We start from the raw sequence: 24635 nt of genomic DNA on the forward strand, positions 1-24635 counted from the left end.
GTGGGGTACATTAATTCTAACAGTAAAATCACAACTGTCTTTACGATGTCAAACAAAAACCAATAATATATCCTAAATCTATTATTACTTCCCTTTACGGACAAGCATCAACAGCAAATGCACTTCGCACAGACTGGAAGTGTAAGAAATACGACTACTGTTTGTTTATAGGGCAGTGTTAAATCAGTCTGACAGGCTGACAAGAGAGAAGAATAAACATCAACAGAAACAGTCGGTGGTGTTGTTAGAAATAGAAATAAATCAACTTACTGTTGCCGTTGTGCCGTGATGAATCCTTTTCTTCTTCCTAAAATAGAAAATATGAGGCCATCACGATTCATTATAAAGATTTCTGGTTAGCATCGACCGTCGACATGGCAATGATTATTAAGCACAAGAAAACATGTCATTTCAGCACTGGAGCAATGAAAAGCATTTGCCCATATATAATACTAATATTAGTACAATAATAACAATAATAATAACAATAACAATTATAATAATAATAATAACAATAATAATAATAATAATTTCAAATTTTGGCACATGGCCAGCAATTTTAAGGAGGGTGTAAGTTGATTACATTGATCCCCAATGATCAACTGGTATTTATTTTTATCAACTTCACACAAAAGAATCAAAGGCAAAGTCAAAGACAGCCGAATTAGAACTCAGAACATAAAGGTGGGGGAAATGCCACTAAGCATTTTGCCCAACGGGCTTAACAATTCTGCCAGCTCACCACTTTTGACAGAAATAATTTTTATTCTAATTATTTCTGATTTTGGCACACAGTCAATGATTTTAAGGGGAAGTGGGTTATTTGATACCATCATCTCCAGTACTTGACTGCTACCTTATTCTATAGACCCAAGAGTGCTGAAAGGCAAAATTGACCATAGCAGAATTTGAACTCCAGATGTACTAAGCCAGAAGAAATACTGGAAAGCATTTTCCCCAACATTTACAATTCTGCCAGCTAGTCATGATGATGATGATGATGATCCTTTCTACTATAGGCACAAGTGCTTGACTGGTACATAATTTATTGATCCTGAAAGGATGAAAGGCAAAGTCGACTTTGGCAGGATTTGAACTCAGAATGTAGCAAGACAAAATACCGCTATGCATTTCACCCTGGCATGCTAACGATTCTGCCAGATCACCACCTCAATAATAATAATAATCCTTTCTACTGTAGGCACAAGGCCTGAAATTTGGAGGAATAGATTAAGTCAATTACACCGACCCCAGTGCATAACTGATACTTATTTAATCAATCCTGAAAGGATGAGAGGTAAAGTCGACCTCAGCAGAATTTGAACTCAAAATGTAGCGACAGACGTTAAGCATTTCACCCAGCATGCTAACGATTCTGCCAGCTCGTCACCATATTATTATTATTATTATTATTATTATTATTAATGATGATGATAATGATAATTTACAAAGTTGAGAATTTATGAGGAGAGAAATTGAAAGTCTGAGTGGACCACAGCATGCTTTCTTACATGTGTACAAGACCAGAAATGGAGATGAGGAAATGATTATATCATTCCTACTAATTCACAGGTATTTTATATTTCATTGACTCTCACAAAAAAGCATCGAAGGCAAAATTAGCCTTGACAGGAATTGAACTTGGACTGAAAAAGGTCACAATTACATGCCTCTTAAGACTTTTCCCAATCCAGCACCCTTTCTCTCTCTTATTGTGTCAAGGTAACTGGTGAGGGAACTTTAAAACGGAAAGTGTTAAAAAGAGTGTTAATGCCACACGAAAAGTACTGGTGTCATGTAAAAAGCACTCAGAACCACTCTGTAGAGTGGTTCATATTAGGAAGGGCATCAAGCCACAGAAACCATGCTAATACAATGGAGCCTGGTTAGCGCCTTCCCTCCTCTAGCCTTACCAGTTATCAAACGATCCAACCCATGCCAGGAACCCACACACACACACATCAAGGATTATCCTGACCAGCAAAAGTGTCATCTTCCTGTTATCATTCCCTGGATTACATTTGCATGCTGCCAGGTCAATTCACTCAACCCATGCTCACTGGTCAGTTTACTTCCCTCCTCTCTACCTTCATTTTCGTCACCAAATGAGACTTGTATCAGTTGAAATGGATTTGGTGAAAGAAGAATGTGTGCACTCTCAGTCCTCTCAGATGCATCCACCGCACAGCATCTTTAACCATGGCCAACCAGAGGAAAACTACTGGCCTTTCCTGGTCACACGAAAAACAGCATACCAATTGTTTATACACTTGGTCAATAACTGATCTTGTCCTACATGCAACTAAGTCTGTTTAATAAAAACACAAGTCACCAACACTTGGGTAGTAAACAAGTGTGACCTGATCCCAAAACAGTTCTGGGTAAGTGACCTTTTAGTTTTACTTCTGGGCAAACGTTGTGATACACTGATGTGATCTAGTCTCAGAAAGGGGAGCCAAAAATGGTTGCAAGGCACTATCTGACAACCTATCACCCTTCCTCTGCTGCTGCAGCAAATTCTTTTACATAATGATGATGATGATGATGATGATGATGATGATGATGATGATGATGATAATAATAATAATATATGCTGCCAGAGTTGACTTTGCTTTTCAGCCTTTCGGGGTTGATGAAATAAGCACCACTGAAACTGCTGGCCTTGGGGAAAATTTGATGCCAATATAATAATGGCCCTTTTGAGTTGCAACTGAATACAATTATTGTTATAAACCAGTGGTTCTTCACTGGCATTCACACAAGATTTTCTTGTTGAAATTTATGAGCAATAAATAACTTATACTTCTACAATACAAAAAAATATTCCCCAATTTTTTTTTATTTATACAATTCTTAATATTCAATCCTAAAAATATCAATAGGATATTTTAAAACACTCAATGGTTCTGAGGGTCCACACAAGTAAAACAGAAATCAGATGGGGGTCTCTAAGTTCAAAATGGTTCGAGAACCACTTCTATAAACCATCCATAATGGTTAATACAGCAACTTCCAGGAATTTTGAAGTCTATTTTGAGCCTATCATGCTCTGCAGTAGATGCTTGTCCAAACTTATGAGTTGCTTAAGTGACTAGAAGTACAAAACACCCTAACGAAGAGGATGAGTCTGCAGCAGGGTTAGTCCTCACCTGTCGCTGCTGGTTTTGGTGCACACTCTTTCAGATGACAGAACTGAGGCATCATGAAATGAAGTGTCTTGCTCAAGGAGGCAACATGCTACCAGGTCCAAGAATTGAACCTATGACCTTACAATTGTTAGTCCAATACCTTAACTGCCTTCTAAAACCTGATGGAAAGGAGAAGAATGATATTATTCAGTTGGTGCTTACCTTTAAAGGGGAAGAACGAAACAGATCATCTCGACTTGTTCTAAAATTCCTTGCAGGCAGTGTTCCAAAAAGTGAAGATGATTCGTCAGTGAACTCATAAGGATCATGAGCTGGTGGTTGAGGGGTGGGAGGCTTCAATGGTTGCTTACTGGAGGATGAGTTTTGAGAATGTTGTGAAAAATGAGAGTTATGCTGTGGCTGTTGTTGAAAATATTGGCTATCCTGTCGACAATCAAACTTTGTTCGCTTTAATTGGCTGTCGAACCTACAAAATAACAACATTGAAACAATCAGTTCTTCTTCAGTCAAATACACAATTCATTAAGTGAGCTTTTCTCTGAAAATCAAATTATTGGGCCATTATTATTTCTAAGAACATCTACAAAGCCTACAGCAACAAGATAATTTCTCATTACTATAAAGCAATTTAGTTTTATTCACAAGAAAAGTTAAAACTATTAATGAAAATCAGTGAAATTAATGTAATCAGGGAGAAATTCTATGACCAAGCAAAAATATTCAACAAAACTGAAGCCTTTTGAATCAGCAGTAACATTTCCACTGAGAGACAGAAAAGGAAGAAATAAAATAAAATAAAATAAAATAAAATACCTCCCCCATCACAATTAAGTAAAAGAGAAAAATTAAACATGAAGAGCAAAGAACCACTTTCCTTCCCAGTTGCATATATTTAGGTGTGCAATATTAATTAAGAATTTGAAATCAATAAAACTTCAAATATTTCATTTAGAAAACCCCCTGGAGCAATACAACAGCAGAAGACTAGAGTTACAAATATCTCCGAGAGAAACCCATTATCTCTACTACAGTCTAGTGTTATATCTAAGTATTTACCAAACACAGCACATATTTTATTTGCTTTCAATACAACATTATTATTAATTACTATTATTATTATCATTATTGGCAATGGTTTTTATCACTGAACAAGGGGTCTTTGACTTGGGTGTGTCATATTATTACTGACAAATTAATATTGGGAATTCACTTCAGGACTTCTTTTAACTTCAGTTAGGCCTTTACAAGGCAAAAGATAGATTTTTCTTTTGTGCTGCTGCACTATAAAGCAGATATTGCCAGTGAAGTGTCGCAACTCTCATAATAAGCAATAACTGCGTGTCTGCATTTGTGTAGAAAAGGAGGGGCAGGAGGAGTATGTGGAAATGTAGTGATCATAGACCAAGGCTAATGTGGAACGAGAAGGTGTGACATTAATGCGCTTTCATTGGGTTATTGCAGTTTAGGAGTTGATGGATAGACATGGAAACAAAGGAGGATCCTCAAGATGGATGGATATCTATAAAAAAAAAAAACTGTGAGAGAAGTGCGGGGGGGGGGGCTTGACCGGAGAAGGAAAAAAAAAAATAAGAGCAAATAGGCTCAGGTGGGTTGATATGGTTCACAAGTTCAGAGGGGAACAGAAAAGAATGTAGTAGTGGATGAAGAAGGCAAGGAGGAGACACAATCCGACTGGGTCTGGTCTAACAGTGATGTGGAGGAGTGTTGGTTATTAAAGTCATACCCATTCAGATTGACATTTTTTACTCGCATGTGCGAGCGAGAGTGCGGTGTGTGTTCGTATGCCACACAGGCACAATCTCAGGTATATAAATAATAATCTAAGAGGTGTTTATGGTTTTTTTACACCAGCAGCTGTTGAGGGTAATTTGGAAAATGAAACCCAAGCTGCAAATTACAAATTTTAGCAGTGTGAAGAACATATGTTACCGCTGAATAGAGGCTGGTAAAAGTAGCATAGAAAAGGAAAACTGTTGGCCATGTGTTGTAGTTTGTGAGCAGAGGGTGTGCACTGTTGTGAGATCATTTGCTGTGAATGCATAGTGTCTGTGTTGTTGTGATGCATGCTGAGCAATGAGACCGAAGTTGAAGTCCCTAATGAATGATTTCCAGGTATATACGTACATCAAGCATTTGTGGTCCTAGCATGGCAAGAGGTGAAGGTAAAACCTCTGCCTGAAAAATGAAGCAAAGTGCATAATGCATGTAGGTGTGTTCGTGTGTCTGCACATGCGTGCACTTGCACTTTTCTCACGGACGTGCTATTTGGTGCGCCAACTAAAACTATTCTTTTACTTTTGTTCTTTTATTTGTCTCAGTCATTTGACTGCGGCCATGCTGGAGCTCTGCCTTCAGTCGAACAAATCAACCCCAGGACTTATTCTTTGTAAGCCTGGTACTTATTCTATTGGTCCCTTTGCTGAATCACTAAGTTTGGGGGGTATACACACCAACATTAGTTGTCAAGCGATGGTGGGCAGACAAGCACTGACACACACACACACATACACACACAAGCTTTCTTCAGTTTCCGTCCAGCAAATCCACTCAAAAGGTCTTGGTCAGCCTGAGGCTATAGTAGAAGACACTTGCCCAAGGTGCAAGGCAGTAGGACTGAACCCGGAACCATGTGGTTGGTGAGCAAGCTGCTTACCAGACAGCCACTCCAATAAATATTAATTATTAAATACAAAAAGTAAATGATTTCCAATTCATTATGATGATGATGATGACGATAGTAGATAAGAAATCAGTTCAGTGGCTGGTATTTCCCTATGTCGTCAAACTCAATAAGTAGGTGCAAGCACAACTGTGTGATAAGAAGTTTGCTTCCCAGCCATATGCTCCCAGGTTCAGTTCCACTGCATAGCAAGTGTTTTCTACTATAACCTCAGACAAAGAAAGGCCTTGTGAATGGATCTGGTGAACAGAAGCAGAGAAACAAAGCCTGCCATGCGCGTGAGTGTGTGTGTATAAAAATAAATACTGAAACTGCTTCATTCAACTAGAAATTCTTCAATGCAGTGCCCCAGCATGGCCCCAGGCTAATAATTAAAACAAGGAGAAGCTAAATATATAGAGTATGGTAATTATTAAAGCCATGTGCTGTGAACTTGGGTCCTGAACATATCAAACCCTTCAGTGTCAACACAGACGAGTGAGGATTGTGCGCAATGGATCACAGAGTTTGCCTCTGATTTATTTCTTCGATTAAATATATATTGATTTGATGTGAATGTATAAAATATCAACAAAGGATATATTTACATTACACTCACATACACCTGTGTGTGTGTGTGTGTAAATATAACAATAAGATACGTGCATGTGTTTACACTGCACTTTTTTAATATGTTTAATAACATACATACATAGTAAAACAATTTCTTTTTTTTATTGTTGTATGTGTGTATACACAAGCGTGCGCGCGCGCACACACACATACACACACACACACACACAAAGTATATGGAATGAGGTCTGTTGTAGACAGCCTGAGTATAAGGAAAGTCCCTCCCTAAGGCATAGACCTGTTCAAGACAGTTTTTAATACAAAAACCATCTGTTGCTTTTGTATGTAAGTCATCCATCTTCCATGGCACTGATGATGTTTTCCCAGAAAATGGCAACACTGGTTCTGCTTGGCACCAATGTTGCCCCAGGTGTTGTCAAAGTGCAGAGAACCAAAACAGATGCCATATCTTTTCACTAAAACTCTAATAATCCCACCAATACAATTCCCTCAAACGGTGAGGGGAGAGGGAGAGAGAGAGAGAGAGAGAGAGAGACACACACACACAGATTTTACACAAGATTTGAAAGTCCCCTTGCATATTCCTGCCAGTTGGAGTGGTAAGCTGAACTACTTTCGCACTTGTCTAAGGACAATCCTATTGCTGTTTTCTGCCCAGTTCTCAAAGACCTGTCTCCTCACTCTGTCCAGTGACAGAAGAAGGATTAGGATTTGAACTCAGAATGAACAGAGCTCCAAAAAAGACAACCCAAGACACAATATACCAATATTAATCACTGTCCCCAGGCAACGTGATCACTTTCTATCCTCACCTGAACTAAGTAGACAGACAGACAGACTCATAAACACACCTATGTACTTATACGCATAAATACATATACACAACCACAGGTACAACTCATGCCAGCATGGACAACAAATGTTAAATGATGATGATGAGGATGAACCACAAAATTTATCCTCTCAACCCTCCCTACACATACACACGAATTCACCAAAGACAATCAATAATAAATGGTACAGTGAACATTTGTAAAACTTTCCATGGATTCTCCATTTGAAGGTTCTGGTCTGAATTCACACAATCACATGCACATTACGGAACACACATAAACACACAATGCACTGAAGCACACACACAGAACTAATTCACATATCCATAAAACAGTTGTCTTGACAATCCCTTGGAATCAAAACCAACCCGATCTGGCCTATCACAGCTACCCAACAATGCTATTCTAAAAAAAAACAATCACATCGTTGAAATCCCAAAGCCACAAGATGATCCATGGTTAATCCTAAGCAATGTGAATAAACAAGCATCACCACATTTGACAGAGGAATCTGAATGCTGAAGAGAGATAAAATAGCAAAATAGCCTCATCACTTCATTGGTGACTAGCTTCAATTCTTATAAAGGAATAAAACCTAAGTCCCAGAGATGCACACACACACACACACACACACACACACAGGGCTCTGAATCTTAATGACAACATGGGTGTAGCAGAAGAAACAAAGTAAAAATCCAGTTTTCATAATTCTAATGTTACCACACATTGTTAATAATGAATTGGTTTGAAATGAAGACTGGTGAACTATTTGAGATAAAGCCATAAACTGCTATGTTTTAATCAATGATACAATCACAATAAAATGATTTAAATGCTCAACAACTGAATATCTCTTCACCAGTGCATTATTATTACTGGTATTATGATTATTTATATTTTATTTATTGTTGTATTTATTTGCATTTAAAGCAGAACAGGATAACATTACAAGATTGTTGATTAAGTGAATATTTAACGAGGCAAACAAATACAAAAAATTGGTTGGCGTTTGGTAAATTTCTTTACAGTTCACAATGATTCTGTCCATAAAAACTGCAAGTTAATTATGCTTTGCAAGTTTTATTGTGTGTATTAATTATCATTTATAAAAAGCATTGAAGACTTTCAAACAAATTTTTGGTTTTTTAATTTCTCCAAAGAAACCCTACACAATATTCCTGTCATTGTTCCTGCAAATTGGTAGAATTATTAAAAGCTGTGGAATAAAACATCTTGTGGTGTTTATTCTAATTCTTTAGCTTCTGAATTCAAATCGCACCTACATCAACTATGTCATTCATTCAAGGTCAATAAAACAAAATACCAGTCATGTACTGGGGTTGAGACTTAATCAACTAATCCTCTCACCACCACTATCCCACCACAATTTGTGGCCTTCTACCTGGTTATTGTCAACAGCAATAATGATGATGGTGATGATGATGATGTATGCAAATTTTGACAACAGGCTAGAAATTGAGGTGGGGACCACCCCCATCCCACAGCTCCCAACTACACTGACCCCAGTGCTCAACTGGTACATAATTCATCAACTCTAAAAGGGTAAGAGGCAGGATTTGAGCTCAGAACATAAAGTGCTGAAAGAAACACTGCTAAGCATTTTGTCCTACATGCTAACAATTTTGCCACTCACCGTCTTTATTGTTGTTGTTGTTATTATTATTTCAAATTTTGGCACAAGGCCAGCAATTGAGGAAGAGGTAGCAAATTACATCAACCTCAGCAAAATTTCAGCAACCCCAAAAGGATGAATGACAAAGCCAATCTCAGTGGGATTTGAACTCAGATGGTAAAGCCAAAAGAAATGCCACAGAGGATTTTTGCCTGGTGTGCTCACAGTTCTGCCAACTTGCTGCAGCAGCATCAATACTAACAACAACAAAACTTTGCCAACTGATTAGTTAACCAATTGACAAAGTTTGTTCAATTCCCTGATGCTGCCCTTAGGTATTTTTATTTAAACATTATTCTAAATACAATATAATCCCTGCCATTAAGAATGGGGGAGTTTAGTCAGCAATGGCCAAACTCTGTTGTAGAAAAAATAAAATCTAAAATCCTTTCCCCTTCTCTAAGTTACAAAACACAACCATAATAACTGAAATTATTTAACTCCATCTTCAAATTAGAATACCACTTCAATATTTCTAAAAGCACATCTCCAGATGACATAGAATATATTTTTCAAAAATATATTTACAATTTATAGCTGACACATTATATATATATATCACGTGACCGACCAGTCCATCAGATGTAGTTACACATCGCTGGTCACAATGCATTCGCATTGTTTTTTAGCCTTCGAATGACGCCACCCCGCTGGCTAAGCGAGCCGGCCAATATATATATATATATATATATATATATATATATTAAGGTATGTAGAAAAATACAACATGGACAAGAACGTATAACTCATAGAAGACGATACAATAAACATGGACAGGACATTCGAACCCCTCAGTCTTCAGTCAAGAACCGGATCATCGTAGTAATTTCGGCTGATACACACACACACACACACATTAACATATAGAAAATACTTCACTGAACCCACAAAAATCTTATTATTAATACCACAGTATAGATATTTATTTATTTGCAATCTAAAAAACAGCTACAACCAAACCATACTTAATCACAACCTAACCCCCAACTACATAGAAACAGCCAAATGTCCTGTTTGATATCAATGCAATGTCAGGAATTACAATACTAAACTATTAACTTTAATCCTAATAGTCCACAACTAAAACTACTGCCAACGAGTCACTAAGGTCGAAATGATAGACTGAACCATCTCTGCACTTTCTGCATTCAGATTACTCTGTTGAACGTGGTAATGCTTATTGACTCACACTGTTTCATTTAATCATGCACAGTGTCACAGCTTCCACATTTTGATGATATGAATGTTTATCTTTAGAATGACATTGTCGGGTAGGTGTGAGAGATCACATCTAGCTCGTTAGAACATGAAGCGGGTAGAATATTTGGGCTGGATATGGCCAGTTTAAATGCTAAAGGTTTAAGTAATATTGGTTTCATATTTTGGCACAAGGCCAGCAATTTCAGGGAGTGGAGTAAGTCGATTACATCAACCCCAGCGCTCAACTGGTACTCATTTTATCGATCCCAAAAGGCTGAAAGGCAAAAATCGACTTTGGCAGAATTTGAACTCAGAACATAGAGACAAACAAAATGCCTCTTAGCCTTTTGTCCAGCTTGCTAATGATTCTGCCCGCACACCATCTTAAAAGTTTAAGTAATATTAACAGACATCACTTGTAGCTAAAAGTTCCAGAAAACATTGTATATCCTCCCTGCAAGACCAACTAAATTGTAACCAGGTGTTTGTCCACTGGATACTCCCCTCTCGTATTTCGCAGGTTTTGAACTCCAAACTTAGGGTTAAATATGAATAGACTGTTTTCTTTGTTCAATCTGTGATTAATCTTTAAGCATTATAATTTATTCTAAAAAGCGAAGGAAAAGAAACTGAAGTGTATTAGTTTGTTCTAAGTCTTTCGTCAACAATTAGAAATTGATCAGCCTGGTGGAGGAGCAGTAGATAAACCACTTTTGATTATTCTCAAGTGGTTTAGATTCTGTAAACACCAATTTTGTCAGACTGCTCGGAAATAAACACTGAATCCTGTCCTCACCTCACTGTGACACACAATCTGTCAATTACAATGTTACAATTAACAAATTGATTAATAATAATAACAGTAGGAATACTTTCAATAATTGTGTCTGATTATTCCCATCATCAATAACCAATAATAAGCAGTTTAACCAAAAAAAAAAAAAAAACGATTTTCATTTCAAAACAAATTTTCAAAAATTGCTTTTTTAATTTCAGTTATTTTTTTTTTGTTTAAATGTGAAAATGATATTAAAAGCTGTGAAATTATCTTTTAAATGATACGGGTAGAATGTATTTGGTAAGCAATAAAATGAATAGCCGACATAGATGTGTAAAAGCATTGTGTCATAAAGCCAGTTTGCCTGCACATGTCGTTAATTAACATGATAACTGTATCCGAAATCTCTAGCGTGTTGGGAACAGCTGGAGGGAGAGAGGAGGAGGCGGAGAAGCAGGAGGTGTTTAGCTTACAAGAGCACATAATTTCAGTAAAGAGATAGCTATATTAAATATCCAAAAACCAATGCTATTTTCTGCTATCTATTCTAATCAATATTGACTAACCACAACCTATGCCACTAAACAGGCGGCAGTCAGCAAGATCTCGAGACAAGAAAGCATTTCGTTTCACTGGCAGCTTTAAATATAGCATTCAAGTCACAATAATCCTTACAAATTAATTATGGACGGGGGGACACGCGCACACACACGAAAAAAAAGAAGAAAAAAATGTCAAAATTTGGTGGTAGCAAAGTAGGAAGAATTAGAGGCAAATAATATTGTAAGAAACGTTATTTCTGCACTTTTGAAATAAACCTGTCTGTCTTTCATTTTAGCAGAAGGAAAGAAGAGAAGAGAAGAGAAAGAGAAACAGCATCAGTTAAAAACGTTTCCCCCACTTCTGTCAACTGAGAAAGTGTGTGTGTACATACACATACTCATTCATATATATATATATGCGTGTGTGTGTGGGAAGAGTGAGTGGGGCTAAATTTTGCTAAATACACCATTAAACCTTAGAAATATCAACTCACCCACCCACTTACCTACCCCTTCCCTGCCATTCAGTAAAAAAAAACCCAGGTAAACTATAATAATCCTGACAATATGGTGTAATAAAGACTAGAAACTGTACAGATGGATTCAACAAGGAAACCTAATCCATTTAAACCAAGGGTTTTTTCTTTCTTTCTTTAACCAATCCAACCCATTTTCCCTCACCACACACGCACATAAGGTAAGGAATGTAATATAAACAGATTTTCTGACTGAATTCCTCTTATGGTAAGTGATTAAAGTGATGTACAAGAAATGTCTTAAAATGATTTACATTAAATATTATCAAGTACAGTAATGCCAGGTGATAAGATTAAGTGGGTGTTATGACTGAGTTAAGTCAGTCAGTGAACAACATCTGCTGCTGTTGTTGTTGTTATTATTGTCGTAGAGAGGAGGGGGGGGTCAGTAAAATTGATGCATTTGAAATTATTTGAGATATTAAACCATGTGATTTTGGGTTTTTTTTTTTTTTGCTTTTTGGGTTAGATGTTTTTTTTTCCCCCCTGCCTTTGGTATTTTTTTTCTTTCCCTTCCCCTGTACTCCTAACATATCCAGAAGAAGAAAAGGAAAACTGCTTTGCTTTAAGTGCTACTTTAGCTAGCAAGAGACAGAGACAGAGAAAGACAGAAGAATGGAATTATAGAAGAGAACGACAAAACAGCAGGATGATAAGGGCTTTTGGTAAATCTTTTGATAACCATTTTATTGCTAAAACACTCTCCAGCTATCTTCCTTTCTTTCTTCTCTATCCAGAAAGGAAAGAAAAATGTTCTATCCAGCCAAATGAATAAAATATGCTGTACATGGAAACAGTGGATAGAATTGGTTAGATTTACAGAACGACAAATATATACGCGTGTGTGTGTGTGTGTGTGTCTGTGTGTGGTGCAAAATAAGAGGACTGAGGAGATATCAGTGTGAAATAACTGTAGCTGTGTAAGCTGACAAGTTTGTATTGAGGTAGTAAAAAGGTTAAATAAAGTCACCTTCAAAATATTTCAGAGCTGTTCTAAGCAGTGACAAACAAATATGTGGAGAAGAGAAATAATACTGACACACTCAGGTAAACAATATATTGAAGAGTCAGCTACTGAAAGAAATAAACCAACTAAATATCTGTTGAATAATTCAAGCAGTTATGTGTGAAACGAACATGTGTTGAAGATGGGTGAACACATGGTTGAAGGAAATTAAGCAATTGTATTAAGATGATGATTATAACAGGTTTAGTTTGACTGGCTACTTGATCCATTATTAGTCTTTCTAACCATCACTGTTCTCATCTGGTAAGACTTACAATAAATACTAAATACCATAAGAAATTTAGAGATCATACAGAAAATAACTCATTGCAAAAAAAAAAATATATAAACTGTACCTTTCCCCATAACATCACTGCACACCTTAAGTGTTCACATAGACACCCCACCACTACTGTTTGTCTCTTCCTCACTCCACCCTGATTGCCTTCTCTTCTAAAGTGAATAGTCTTATAGCTTTGCTACATTAAGGAACTTGTTCTGCTTAGGCCCCTTCTATATGTAAACCCTTCATTTCCTAGCATAAAGCTGTCTCCTTGAGGTTTGAAGTCTTACAAGCTGCATGGTGACCTCACTAGTGTTGGTGGCATGAAGAAGAAAAAACCCACCCAGCACATGTTGTAAAGTGGCTGGTGTTAACAAGGGTATCCAACCATAGAATCTACACCAAAGGAGACAGTGGAGCATGATGCAGTCCTCAGAACAGTGGTTCTCAACCTTTTTAATATCTGGGCCAGATCCAAAACCTAGATTTTTTTTTTTTACGGGGCCCTGCACACAAAAAAAAAAACACAAGTCAATTAAAGAAAAATATATTTAAAGAAATAAGACTATCATGGGTGATCACAAAGATGCTTCTTGAGGGCCACAGTTGAGAACCATCAGATGCCTTAAACCCATCAGATACAATCATACCGCTCTACCCATGCCGGCATGGAACATGGATGTGAAGTGATGATGATGATGATCATCATCATATGGAGTTTTCATTTTAGACCAGGTTCATATATTATGACAAGTCCCCTCAAGTTCGGTAGCCACAGTCAGAAAATCAATTTTGTAAATTAAAATTGTGTTAATAATTGAATTAATAGAAAGTTACTTTCACTGCTGACTCTGAAAAATTGTTTACCGGAAATCTTGCACAGTTAGTTTTAGTACCACATGTACGTATAACAGCAAGGCAGAGGTTTCAAGTTAAGAGATAAGAATAATGACAAAGATACTTTAATCACGCATTATCACTCATGTTTGGTTGTAACAAAGACACTTTAATTATTATCACTCCTGCCTGATTGTAACATACAAAGGAAACTAAAGTTAATATAACAGCATTAAAAATATAAATGTAAAATAATAAAAAAATATCTAATCCATAATCGTTAGACAAAATATATATTCTTTTCTACTCTAGACACAACTGGTACTTAATCCAAATGTAACAAAATAACAATTGGCAAATGGAACAACCATGATTATCATTCTGGAAACTGCAATATTTCAGAGAGAAAAACCGTGTCCAACAATAGGAAGAAGAAGATAGTATGTAAATAAAAAAAATAGCTGTAAACAACTTCAGCTGCACCCATCAAACGAACAAGTGGGTTTTAATGTGTAACTTTAGAACCAATAAAATCAATGAAGACTGTGGAAAATTCCACTCAAGGAGGAGAAATTAGATTTGTATGTTAAAAATCAGAGGTAAAAAAAAGAACAGTGTAAATGTAAAAATCTTAATAATGTCATATGATCCTGTATAAAGACAGAAATAGGTAAGCAATTAACAAGAATTACCACCATTCACAGATTTTAGTAAATTTATGAAGAAATTTACCATCTAAAAGTTGGTAACTGATTTGTGAAACAATATTAACCCTTTCGTTACTAACCCGGCCAAAACCAGCTCTGGCTCTGTGGTAAAATGTCTTGTTTTCATAAGTTTTGAATTAAAATATTCCACCAAGCCTTAGTCTCAATTTACGTTCCTAACACTAGCTTAATGCTAAGTTATTTTACTAAATTCTTTGTTATCATCATCATCATTTAGAGTTCGCTTTCCATGCTAGCATGGGTTGGACGGTTCAGCTGGGGTCTGTGAAGCCAGAAGGCTGCATCAGGCCCAGTCTGATCTGGCAGTGTTTCTACAGCTGGATGCCCTTCCTAACGCCAACCACTCCGTGAGTGTAGTGGGTGCTTTTTAAAATAATTGAAAGAAACACAGAGCATCTCAAAATAAATACAGTAACGAAAGGGTTAAGAAGTTTAACCCTTTTGATACCAGCCCACCTAGAACTGCCCTTCATTCTAAGATACAAATTCCTTCTTTTAAAGAAATCTAAATTAAAACCGTCCGTCAAAATTTCAAATTAAATTTATATCTCAAGCACAAAATAATCCTTTCTACTAAAGACATAAGGCCTGTAATTTGTGGGGAGGGGGGGGACTAGTCGATTACATCAACCCCAGTGTTTCACTGGTACTTAATTCATTGACCCCCAAAAGGATGAAAGGCAAAGTCAATCTTGGTGGAATTTGAACTCAGAACATAGCGACTAGCGAAATACAATTAAGCATTTTGTCCAGTATGCTAACGATTCTGTCAGCTCGCTTAATAATGAGCTAAGTTATTTTACTAAATTCTTTGTTACTTTCAAAATTAATCAAAAAAAAAAAAAAATTCAATGAATTTCTTCAGAAATATGGTAACAAAAAGTTAATTCTTTTTGTACCAATCTATCTAGGACCACCTCTGGTTATATGATCCCGTTTTAAAAGTGACCTGAATTTCATGAAAAATTAACATGGGGAAACATGTGGCTGATCATAAGATTGTTTCGATTCCAGGAAAAGGCAATGCATTGTGTTCTTGAGCAAAACACTTCACTTCACATTGCTCCAGTCCACTCAGCTGACAAAAATGTGTAATCCTGCTGACTGACGTCCCTTCAGCGAGGGTTGGGGGTTTGTATGTGCTGTGGAATCCAGGAATCCTATGAGTCTAGATTCTATCCAAATTAATAGAGATCATGAAAGATGGATGAAACAATGGTGAGTGGGAGGACGTCATAAGGAGAACAAGTGATAACTGGAGAAAGACATAGGGGAGAGTGGTGGTAGGAATTGATGAATATGGACAAATTTGATACCTTCCCTCTTTACACAAATATCCTGATGGAACAGAGGGACCATCACCACTAAATTGTATATATATACATATCCATACATGGATACCAAAAGAAAATACCCAAGTACAAGCACAGTCAAATTTCTAGACCCTTTCAAAATTCCGCCCCTCTGTTATCTATGCTCCTGTATCAACCTAACCCAGCCTTCAATCATTTCTGTATTGCCCATCAACTCTGAGGTTTGCACTTGACTTTTAGATTCTACAGCCAAGCTATACCATTAAGTGGTGTCACTAGAAAAGCCGCCCACCAAGTATCCTACTAACCCTTTCCAATGCCTCTCTCTTTCTCTCACACACACACACATACATACATACATACACACATTATATGCATGTATACATATAAAGGTGGCGAGCTGGCAGAAACGTTAGCAGGCTGGGCGAAATGCGTAGCTGTATTTCGTCTGCCGTTACGTTCTGAGTTCAAATTCCGCCTAGGTCGACTTTGCCTTTCATCCTTTCGGGGTCGATAAATTAAGTACCAGTTACGCACTGAGGGTCGACGTAATCCGTTTGTCTGTCCTTATTTGTCCCCTCTGTGTTTAGCCTCTTGTGGGTAGTAAAGAAATATATATGCATGTATACATATAATCCTTATCATTATGATTTGATATCCACACTTTCCATATTGACAGGAGTCCCAGCCAGTTCTTATTCTGAATTACTGCCATTGATATTCTAAAAACATTTAAACTAAAGAAAAAATATGGTGGTAAGACACTCAAGAGAGCTGAACAGCAGAAGGTCTTCAAAGAAGAAACCCCACTCAGGAAAGTGTTTTGGTCCTTAACTTCTTAAACTAAAGAAGAAAAAAATTTCTTCAGCATTTAAACCAGCCATATCTGACCAAAAATATTCTACCAGTTTTATGTTCAAACTGGTAAGACCCAGCCTCTTGCACCTATCTTACAAATATCAACCTAAAAGTAATCAATCACACATCACTGAAAGTTTGAAACTATGAGATTAATGCACGATTAATTGAAAACAATGTGAATAAAGAAGGATTAATTTTGACAGGATAATCTGAATGCTGAAGGGTTAATTTCCCAAATTTTAGAGTGCAGGAACGATTAAAATATATTTAGAAACTAGAATTAATTTCATATAGAATTTCAATATCTTTTAATGTGTTCATTCATTCCAAAAATATATTTATTATAAATGCAAAGAAGATCAATATTTGCTTTTCTCCTCTTTGTTCTTTGTTTTTATTCTTACTATTACTGTTATTAGAATGTAGCTCTGGTCACTTGTAAATTACATTTCAAACAAAGATTTTAGTCACTGTGCTTTTTGAGAACATCAAATCTAACATACATTTTACTTACACATTCAAACCTTTTTTCAGCATGAATTCTAATTGAAAATTTTATTTAATTGGCTGTCAATTCAAGTTTCAATTCCAGAATCCATATTTTGCTGTTTTTCCCCACTCAATTTCCCATTTTAGTTATGAAAACATCTGTTTCATCAATTTTGAATTTCAAACAGAAAAACCTGGAAACTACACTCTCTCTCTCTCTCTCTCTCACACACACACACACACAGCATCAACATTCCCATCCATGTATGTATTGTACAGACTGTTATATAACCAAAATATCTAATTGACTTAGTTGTGATATGAAAAGGTAATGGAAGCTGAAAGTATAAAAATCAATTTTAACAACCAGATGCAAATTCCATTTGCTCTATCATCAACTTGTTTTTAAATTCACTTCATGCCAATTTCTCTATTTCCCATAATCTTTATTTTTCGACATTCCACCTATGTCTATACTTAAATATTTTTCACCACTAACAGCTTCTTGAACTAGCTTCATCTGAATCATCATTAAATGCTATTTTGAACCATTTCCTACAATAGAACTGAATAAACCACTAATAGTTATTGCAAATATATCTCATTGTTTCATTACTGACGCAACATGGAACTAAGTCACCCCCCCACACACACAACAACAACAACATTAATAGATGATTATTAAATCATAGCTAGTAAATTACTGTCAATTCATGCTAAGTAATATGCCGTTGTTGTTGTTGTTGTATTATTCAACCCCTTTAGCATGCATTTAAGACACATCCTCTACTGCCTGAAGTGAAACCCTATGATAACAGGAGCAACCAATTTGACAACGGTGCCACTTGCATATAGTAGCAATACCCAATGGAAGAAATGCTGTATTCTATACTTGATTTCGAAAGGGGTGAAAAAACTGGAATACAGGACGGGGGTAAAGATAAGACTACAAAAGGGAAAATTTTGTATCAAAATTTAACTCTAAATTAGGGGTGCAACTTATATACGAGCTAATACAGTAAATTCCTAGAAAGGCAACAAACCTGATAGTTTGTACAGAAATGTTGGAATCCGAGTCCTTGAAATAGTTAAAAGTTGATATTTAAATTACTCTACAAAATCACACTAAACAGAACAATACATACTAAAGGCTGGCTTTCACAAATCAATATTCTCTGTTCAATGACTCTTCTATAAATCTGTTTACAACAGTCACAGTTCTATAATGTCCCACTTACTGGAAGCTAAGTTAATAATAATATACAACAGATCTTATTGAAGCCAATGTGCTACAAGTCAGTTACCTCTGGAACACCTCAATACGTCGGTGTTAACGGGGTGCTTTAGAACTGTCGTAGCCTATTAACACACTAACACGACAACTCCACAAAAACCCAATAACTTCATCATAACAACCACCAACCTTTTCATTAAAGCATTGAAAAAACACAGCCCGATTGTGAAGAAATTTCATAATTTAATGAAAACCAGAAAACTAAACCCATTAAGGGTTGGCTGAAATATAAACCATTCTCACCATTCTCATGCCTTAGAATTATGCTTGATATATCAGAACTTAACCCACCCCTGCCTAAGAGTACAAAATATTGGAAGTATTTCATTAACTGGTTCTTACCCAAACACACAACCATAGGTAGTTTCCTCTGCCCTCCCTCCTCCACCTCTAGAACTATAGCTTGTTAACAGTTTGACAAAGACTTTCATATCAATCTGTGTGTGTATAAGAGAAGAACTTTCAGCAATTTCCTTCTAGAAGAGAAGAAAGCTTTTGCTAGATACAAACATCAATGACTGATTGATAAAGTTTTCACTGAAAACAGTTGAATAAGAAAAAAAGATGTTTAGCTTTTATCCCAGCAAGCCACACAAAAACCATGCTTGGTTTGCTTTAAAGTTATCTAAATTAAAACCTTTTATCAAAATTTCATGTTAGCTTTCAGAAGCCTACATAGACGAAACCCATCACCCATCAGATTGAGAGCAACAGTTAAGAAATATTTCATGTTGGAAGACTTAGAGACTTAACACAGGTAACTGATAATTAATATCCTCAATGTGTCACACTCCACTGGTTACAATGACAAGTGTTCCTGTTGACCCATGAAATGGGCAAATTGCTGAGTACTCCATAGATATGCATACCCTTAATGTGGTTCTCAGTGGGGGTTCAGTGCGACACAGAGTTACTGGTACAACTTATTTTTGCCAGTTGAGTGGACTGGAGTAATATGAAATAATGTGTCTTGCCCAACGACACGACACGCTACCAGGAATCAAACTGACAACCATACAATCGTAAGTCAGATACCCTAACCACGAAGCCACACGTATTCACAATATCTTCAATAAGCAGGCATAGAAGTATACAGAAGTAGAGAATTCCTGGTGTTTAACCCTATCATACCCAAATTATCAACCTGCAAAAAGTAAGCATTTTTAGTAAGTCTAAAAGCTTGAATGGATCAGAGGCAATAAGCGCCCAGTATTTGTTTGCATGCAACAATGTCTTGTTTGTAAAAAGTTGCATCTAGATTTACAAGATTGATAAACAACTGGTATTATGTGTTTCATTTGCTCAATCTAGTGTCATAACATTGATTATAGTAAATAGTGGAGGCGCAATGGCCCCGTGGTTAGGGCAGCGGACTTGCGGTCGTAGGATCGCGGTTTCGATTCCCAGACCGGGCGTTGTGAGTGTTTATTGAGCGAAAACACCTAAAGCTCCACGAGGCTCCAGCAGGGATGGTGGTGATCCCTGCTGTACTCTTTCAGCACAACTTTCTCTCACTCTTACTTCCTGTTTCTGTTGTACCTGTATTTCAAAGGGCCGGCCTTGTCATTCTGTGTCACGCTGAATATCCCCGAGAACTACGTTAAGGGTACACGTGTCTGTGGAGTGCTCAGCCACTTACACGTTAATTTCACGAGCAGGCTGTTCTGTTGATCGGATCAACCGGAACCCTCGTAACCGACAGAGTGCTTCCAATCCAATATAGTAAATACTTTAGAAGTGTGATTTATGTTTATAGAAACAGCAAGGAGTCTATTATAGTCAAAATATTAGACCAAACATTGAAGAAATAACAATTACAGGGGCAAATTTCAAAGAATATGGCTTATTTCTAATAAGAATGTACATCGGTGATTGTAAAAACTTTGTTGCGTTTGTGGGGTAGGGGTCAAATGAAAACCTTACTAGCAGCACACTTTGTACAGAAAAAGTGACTTACAGGAGAATATACCAGACAGAAACTAAAAGAAGCCTGTTGAGTATCTGTGTGTGTCTCCTTGTCTTGACATTGGATAATAGTTGTAAATGAGAGTCACTGTCATACAAGCAGTGTCATTCATCTCCAGTCCTCTTTGCAAATATGTCTGGCCACAGGGAGATATTACTTTGCTTGGGAAAAGGAGAGCATTGGCGACAGGAGGGACATGCAGCCATAAAAATCTACCTCAACAGACTTTGTCCAACCAATGCAAGCATGGATATGTGGACGGTAAAATGATGACAATAATGAAAGAGGAATTCAGATGTATTTCAAAAAGTAAATTGTTTCCAATATTAATCTAGTTTCCCCCTTATCATCTTTATCATTTTCAAAGCTGTTCTCCTCCTGCTGACATGGGTTGCAGAAGGATCCCCTTCAGTCATGAATTACCATGAGATTGCACCTAGAAAGTTCCCCTCCAAGGTACAAGTCTGGGCAAGGCTTGTTTATGGAAGACCAGCAGTCACCTATGCATACCAGCCTCCCCTCTCTGTGCCACCGATGTTATCCAAGGGAAAGACAAAGAGGCCAATAAAGCTTGGCACCACTGACATTGTAACTCATTTCTACAGCTGATTGGATTGGAGCAACGTGAAGTAAAGTGTTTTACTCAAGAACACAACACACAGCCAAGTCAGGGAATCAAACTCACTACCTCATGATTGTGAGCCTGACACTCTAAAACCACCTGCACGACATGGGTTATAAAGCCCACTTTATAGCATATCACTACCATTTTTGATCTTGTGTTGCATTACCTGCAAGATCCAGTCTGACAAACCTATTACCCCTGCTTCTTCACTTCATCATAGAAACATAATATTCAATTGAAAGAAAATCATTTCAAACAAACATTTGAACCTCCTTTACAAAAACAGAAAGGTATATATATGTGTGTGTGTGTGTGTGTGTGTGTGTGTGTGTGTGTGTGTGTGTGTGGTATGTGTATATGTAAGTTTACAGAAGTAAAGTGTAATTATTATCATGATACCATTGATAATTACACTATTCAGCATTAGTACATATCATCACCATAATTTAATGTCCAATTTTCATGCTAACAAGGATTGGCTGGTTTGATAGGACCTGGTGAGCTACAGGGTTGCATCAAGTTCAAGTGTCAGCTTTGGCATGGTTTCCGCATCTAGATGCCCTTCCTAATGCCCACCACTTTACAGTGTATGTTGGACAAGGTTTTTTTTTTAAATATTTCTTTTTTTTTTTTTTTCCCCCCCCTAGTGAGATAACCAAAGTAAGTTGCAAGACAAGGAAAAAAATATATGCTGTAAAAGATAGAAACAAAACTTGCACAAAAGAGAGAGAATTAACGGAACTTACCAAGAATTTAAACTTTGAAAATCATATAAAGAGTCTGTGACTAGTATTTGCTCATCTTCAATTTCATTTGTTGGAAGAAGAGGACGCTTAAGAAGTTTTGATTCCATGTGCCGATGCTGTGATCTTAGCCAACTGTTATTGTCAGTGTCTATTTTGAAATCTTGCTGCTGCTGTTGTTGTGGCTGTTGTTGAAGTTGTTGTGGATGCGTCTGCTGTGTTTGCTGCAGCTGTTGCTGTTGTTGCTGCTGCTGCTGTTGCTGTTGTTGTGCTGCTGCTGCTGCTGCTGTTGCTGCTGCTGCTGCTGTTGTTGCTGTTGTTGCTGCTGCTGCTGCTGGTGATGCTGCAGCTGTAAATTGGCAGGAGAAGGTGTGGCTTCCATTTTGGGGCTTGGCTCCTCAGACTTCAAATACAAGTCATTGCCATTATATAACATAACACTCTGAGAATCACCAATCGATGCTGGCTTGCTGCCACCACTGCCCCCACCACTGCTCACAGTACTATTACCCACCCCGCTGTTATTGTTACCCCCATTACCACCTCCCCCGCTTGTGCTCATACCACTTCCACTACTAGAACCAACACTACCACTAACTCCAATATCTTTGTCCGAACCAGATTTCTGTGGAGGAGGGTGTGGGCTCAATGTAGGCATTGCAGGGTCCATATTTTGATTGCCTAAAGGCTGGTTGCGGGTTTCAGAGTCTAATGGAGAGGGAGCCGGCGTGGATGGAGAATCCACCCCAGCACTCCCACAAGGTTCTACTGTGTTATGAAGCTGGGGTAAACCTGGTGTGACCCCACCAGGCCCACCAGCTGTGTTAGAGGAAGAAGAGTTTGGAGGAGGCCTAAATGCAGGGTTTGGGGGCATCGGTGGTATCATATCCAATTCAAAGTGAAAGAGATCATCATGCTGTAGAGAGCGTCTATGAAATGGAATAACGTTCCTTCCATGCCGAGATTGCTGCCTATCAAATTTTTCAGGTTTCTCCCCCTTCACATGTTTGTTGCTGCCACACGGTAACAAGCTTTTAGTTGCGTTCTGAGCCAAAGATTTCGACTTGGAATTTCTATGCCTGAAACAAGAAAGAAAACTTTCACTGAACAACGATGGTTTGAGTGAAACAGCAAAGTATAATGATTTCGTGTAATAACAATAATAATGATAATAACAATAATGATGATGATGATGATGATGATGAATAAGAATAAATGTCCTGATACAGTACCAGGCAGTGGCTCTCATGGCTTCTGATCTTAACTGATTGGAAGTGTTATCATGTACATTGTTTTGTTTTGGTATGAAAGATGGACTTCAGCAAATATTCTGCTCAATACCACAGATTTGCTTGTCAGTTGTTTGACCTTATCCAATTGAGCATGTCCCTTAGTGGCTGACAATATGTGCATCATTGATCATAAGCAGAAGTAGTGGGGGAGCATCATAGCCATGTGTTGAGAGGAATCCTTAGGGGTTTGAATAATTTACCTTTGGAAACATGGGTGTTTCATTCAACATACTTACACAACCTTTATTCAGAGACCTTTTGAGCAGGATGAGCTACTTGACCTGAAGAAAATTCTAAGTGGGCCCCAACCACAAGGTCAATTGCTGTTTATCTTGATATGAGATCACCATTCCGCGCACGTATGATTGTGATGCATGTGCCTAGTGTACCCTTATCAAATGGGTACCCCAGTGTCACTTTGATGGCATGCACTGCTCTCTCAATAATAATAATAATAATAACTAGCTGGACCCATGAAAAATTCACAGAAAACATAAAAAATGTAAGCATCTGTAAACCATGTACTTGGTGCCATGGAAAATGTTTGTATATTATGACCATCTGTCTTAACGTTCTTAGTTCAAATTCTGCCAAGATCGATTTTGCCTTTCATCTTTTTGGGGTCAATAAATTCAGTACCAGTTGTGTATTGGGGTCAATTTAATCAACTGCCACCGCCCCCCTTCCCCACAAAAAATTTGGGTCTTACAAAAGTACATTGTGACAGTTACAGAATACAGAAAGTAATGTGACACCAATGACTATATAATCCAACCAAAATATCTCAGTTACACAAACGTAAACAGAATTACTATTTAACCTTAAAATACATCGTTACACATTCAAAGAACCTTAATGTACAAATTGAAATGCGAAAGAACGAAATAATGGATTTATGAATGAATGTTTGGTAATAGTGTTCATTTCCACCACACAACACTTATTATTGCAAACATGTTTTAACTAACCTAAACTATACACACACACACACACACACAAATATATATATATATATATATATATATATATATATGTCTCGAATTGTAGCTGTAATTCAAAGGGGCCAGCCTTGTCATAATCTGTATGAGGCTGAACCTCCCCGAGAACAATGTTAATGTTATGCATGTCTGTGGAGTACTCAGCCATTTGTGAGTTAATTTTATCCTCGTGTGATAATGAAAAGTGAAATTGAC

General features: G+C 37.3%; 1 protein-coding gene across 6 annotated transcripts in view; it reads right to left on the minus strand.

Moving 5' to 3' along the window:
* The window catches only part of LOC115224396 (mediator of RNA polymerase II transcription subunit 13-like), a 212252-nt gene that overhangs the window by 49998 nt on the left and 137619 nt on the right, over window positions 1–24635 (minus strand). For 4 of the 6 annotated variants that reach the window (XM_029795291.2, XM_036513188.1, XM_029795290.2 and 1 more), the window contains 4 exons: window positions 22437–23229; window positions 22154–22326; window positions 3351–3615; window positions 271–307 (listed from right to left, as the gene is read on the minus strand). In XM_029795291.2, coding sequence (XP_029651151.2) covers window positions 271–307; window positions 3351–3615; window positions 22154–22326; window positions 22437–23229 — 1268 coding nt within the window. Of the gene's footprint in view, window positions 1–270; window positions 308–3350; window positions 3616–22153; window positions 22330–22436; window positions 23230–24635 lie in introns of all 6 variants that reach the window. The other 2 variants (XM_036513190.1, XM_036513189.1) reach the window with 2 other exon arrangements.

This window comes from Octopus sinensis, linkage group LG25 (assembly GCF_006345805.1).
Source record: "Octopus sinensis linkage group LG25, ASM634580v1, whole genome shotgun sequence".
NCBI lineage: Eukaryota > Metazoa > Mollusca > Cephalopoda > Octopoda > Octopodidae > Octopus > Octopus sinensis.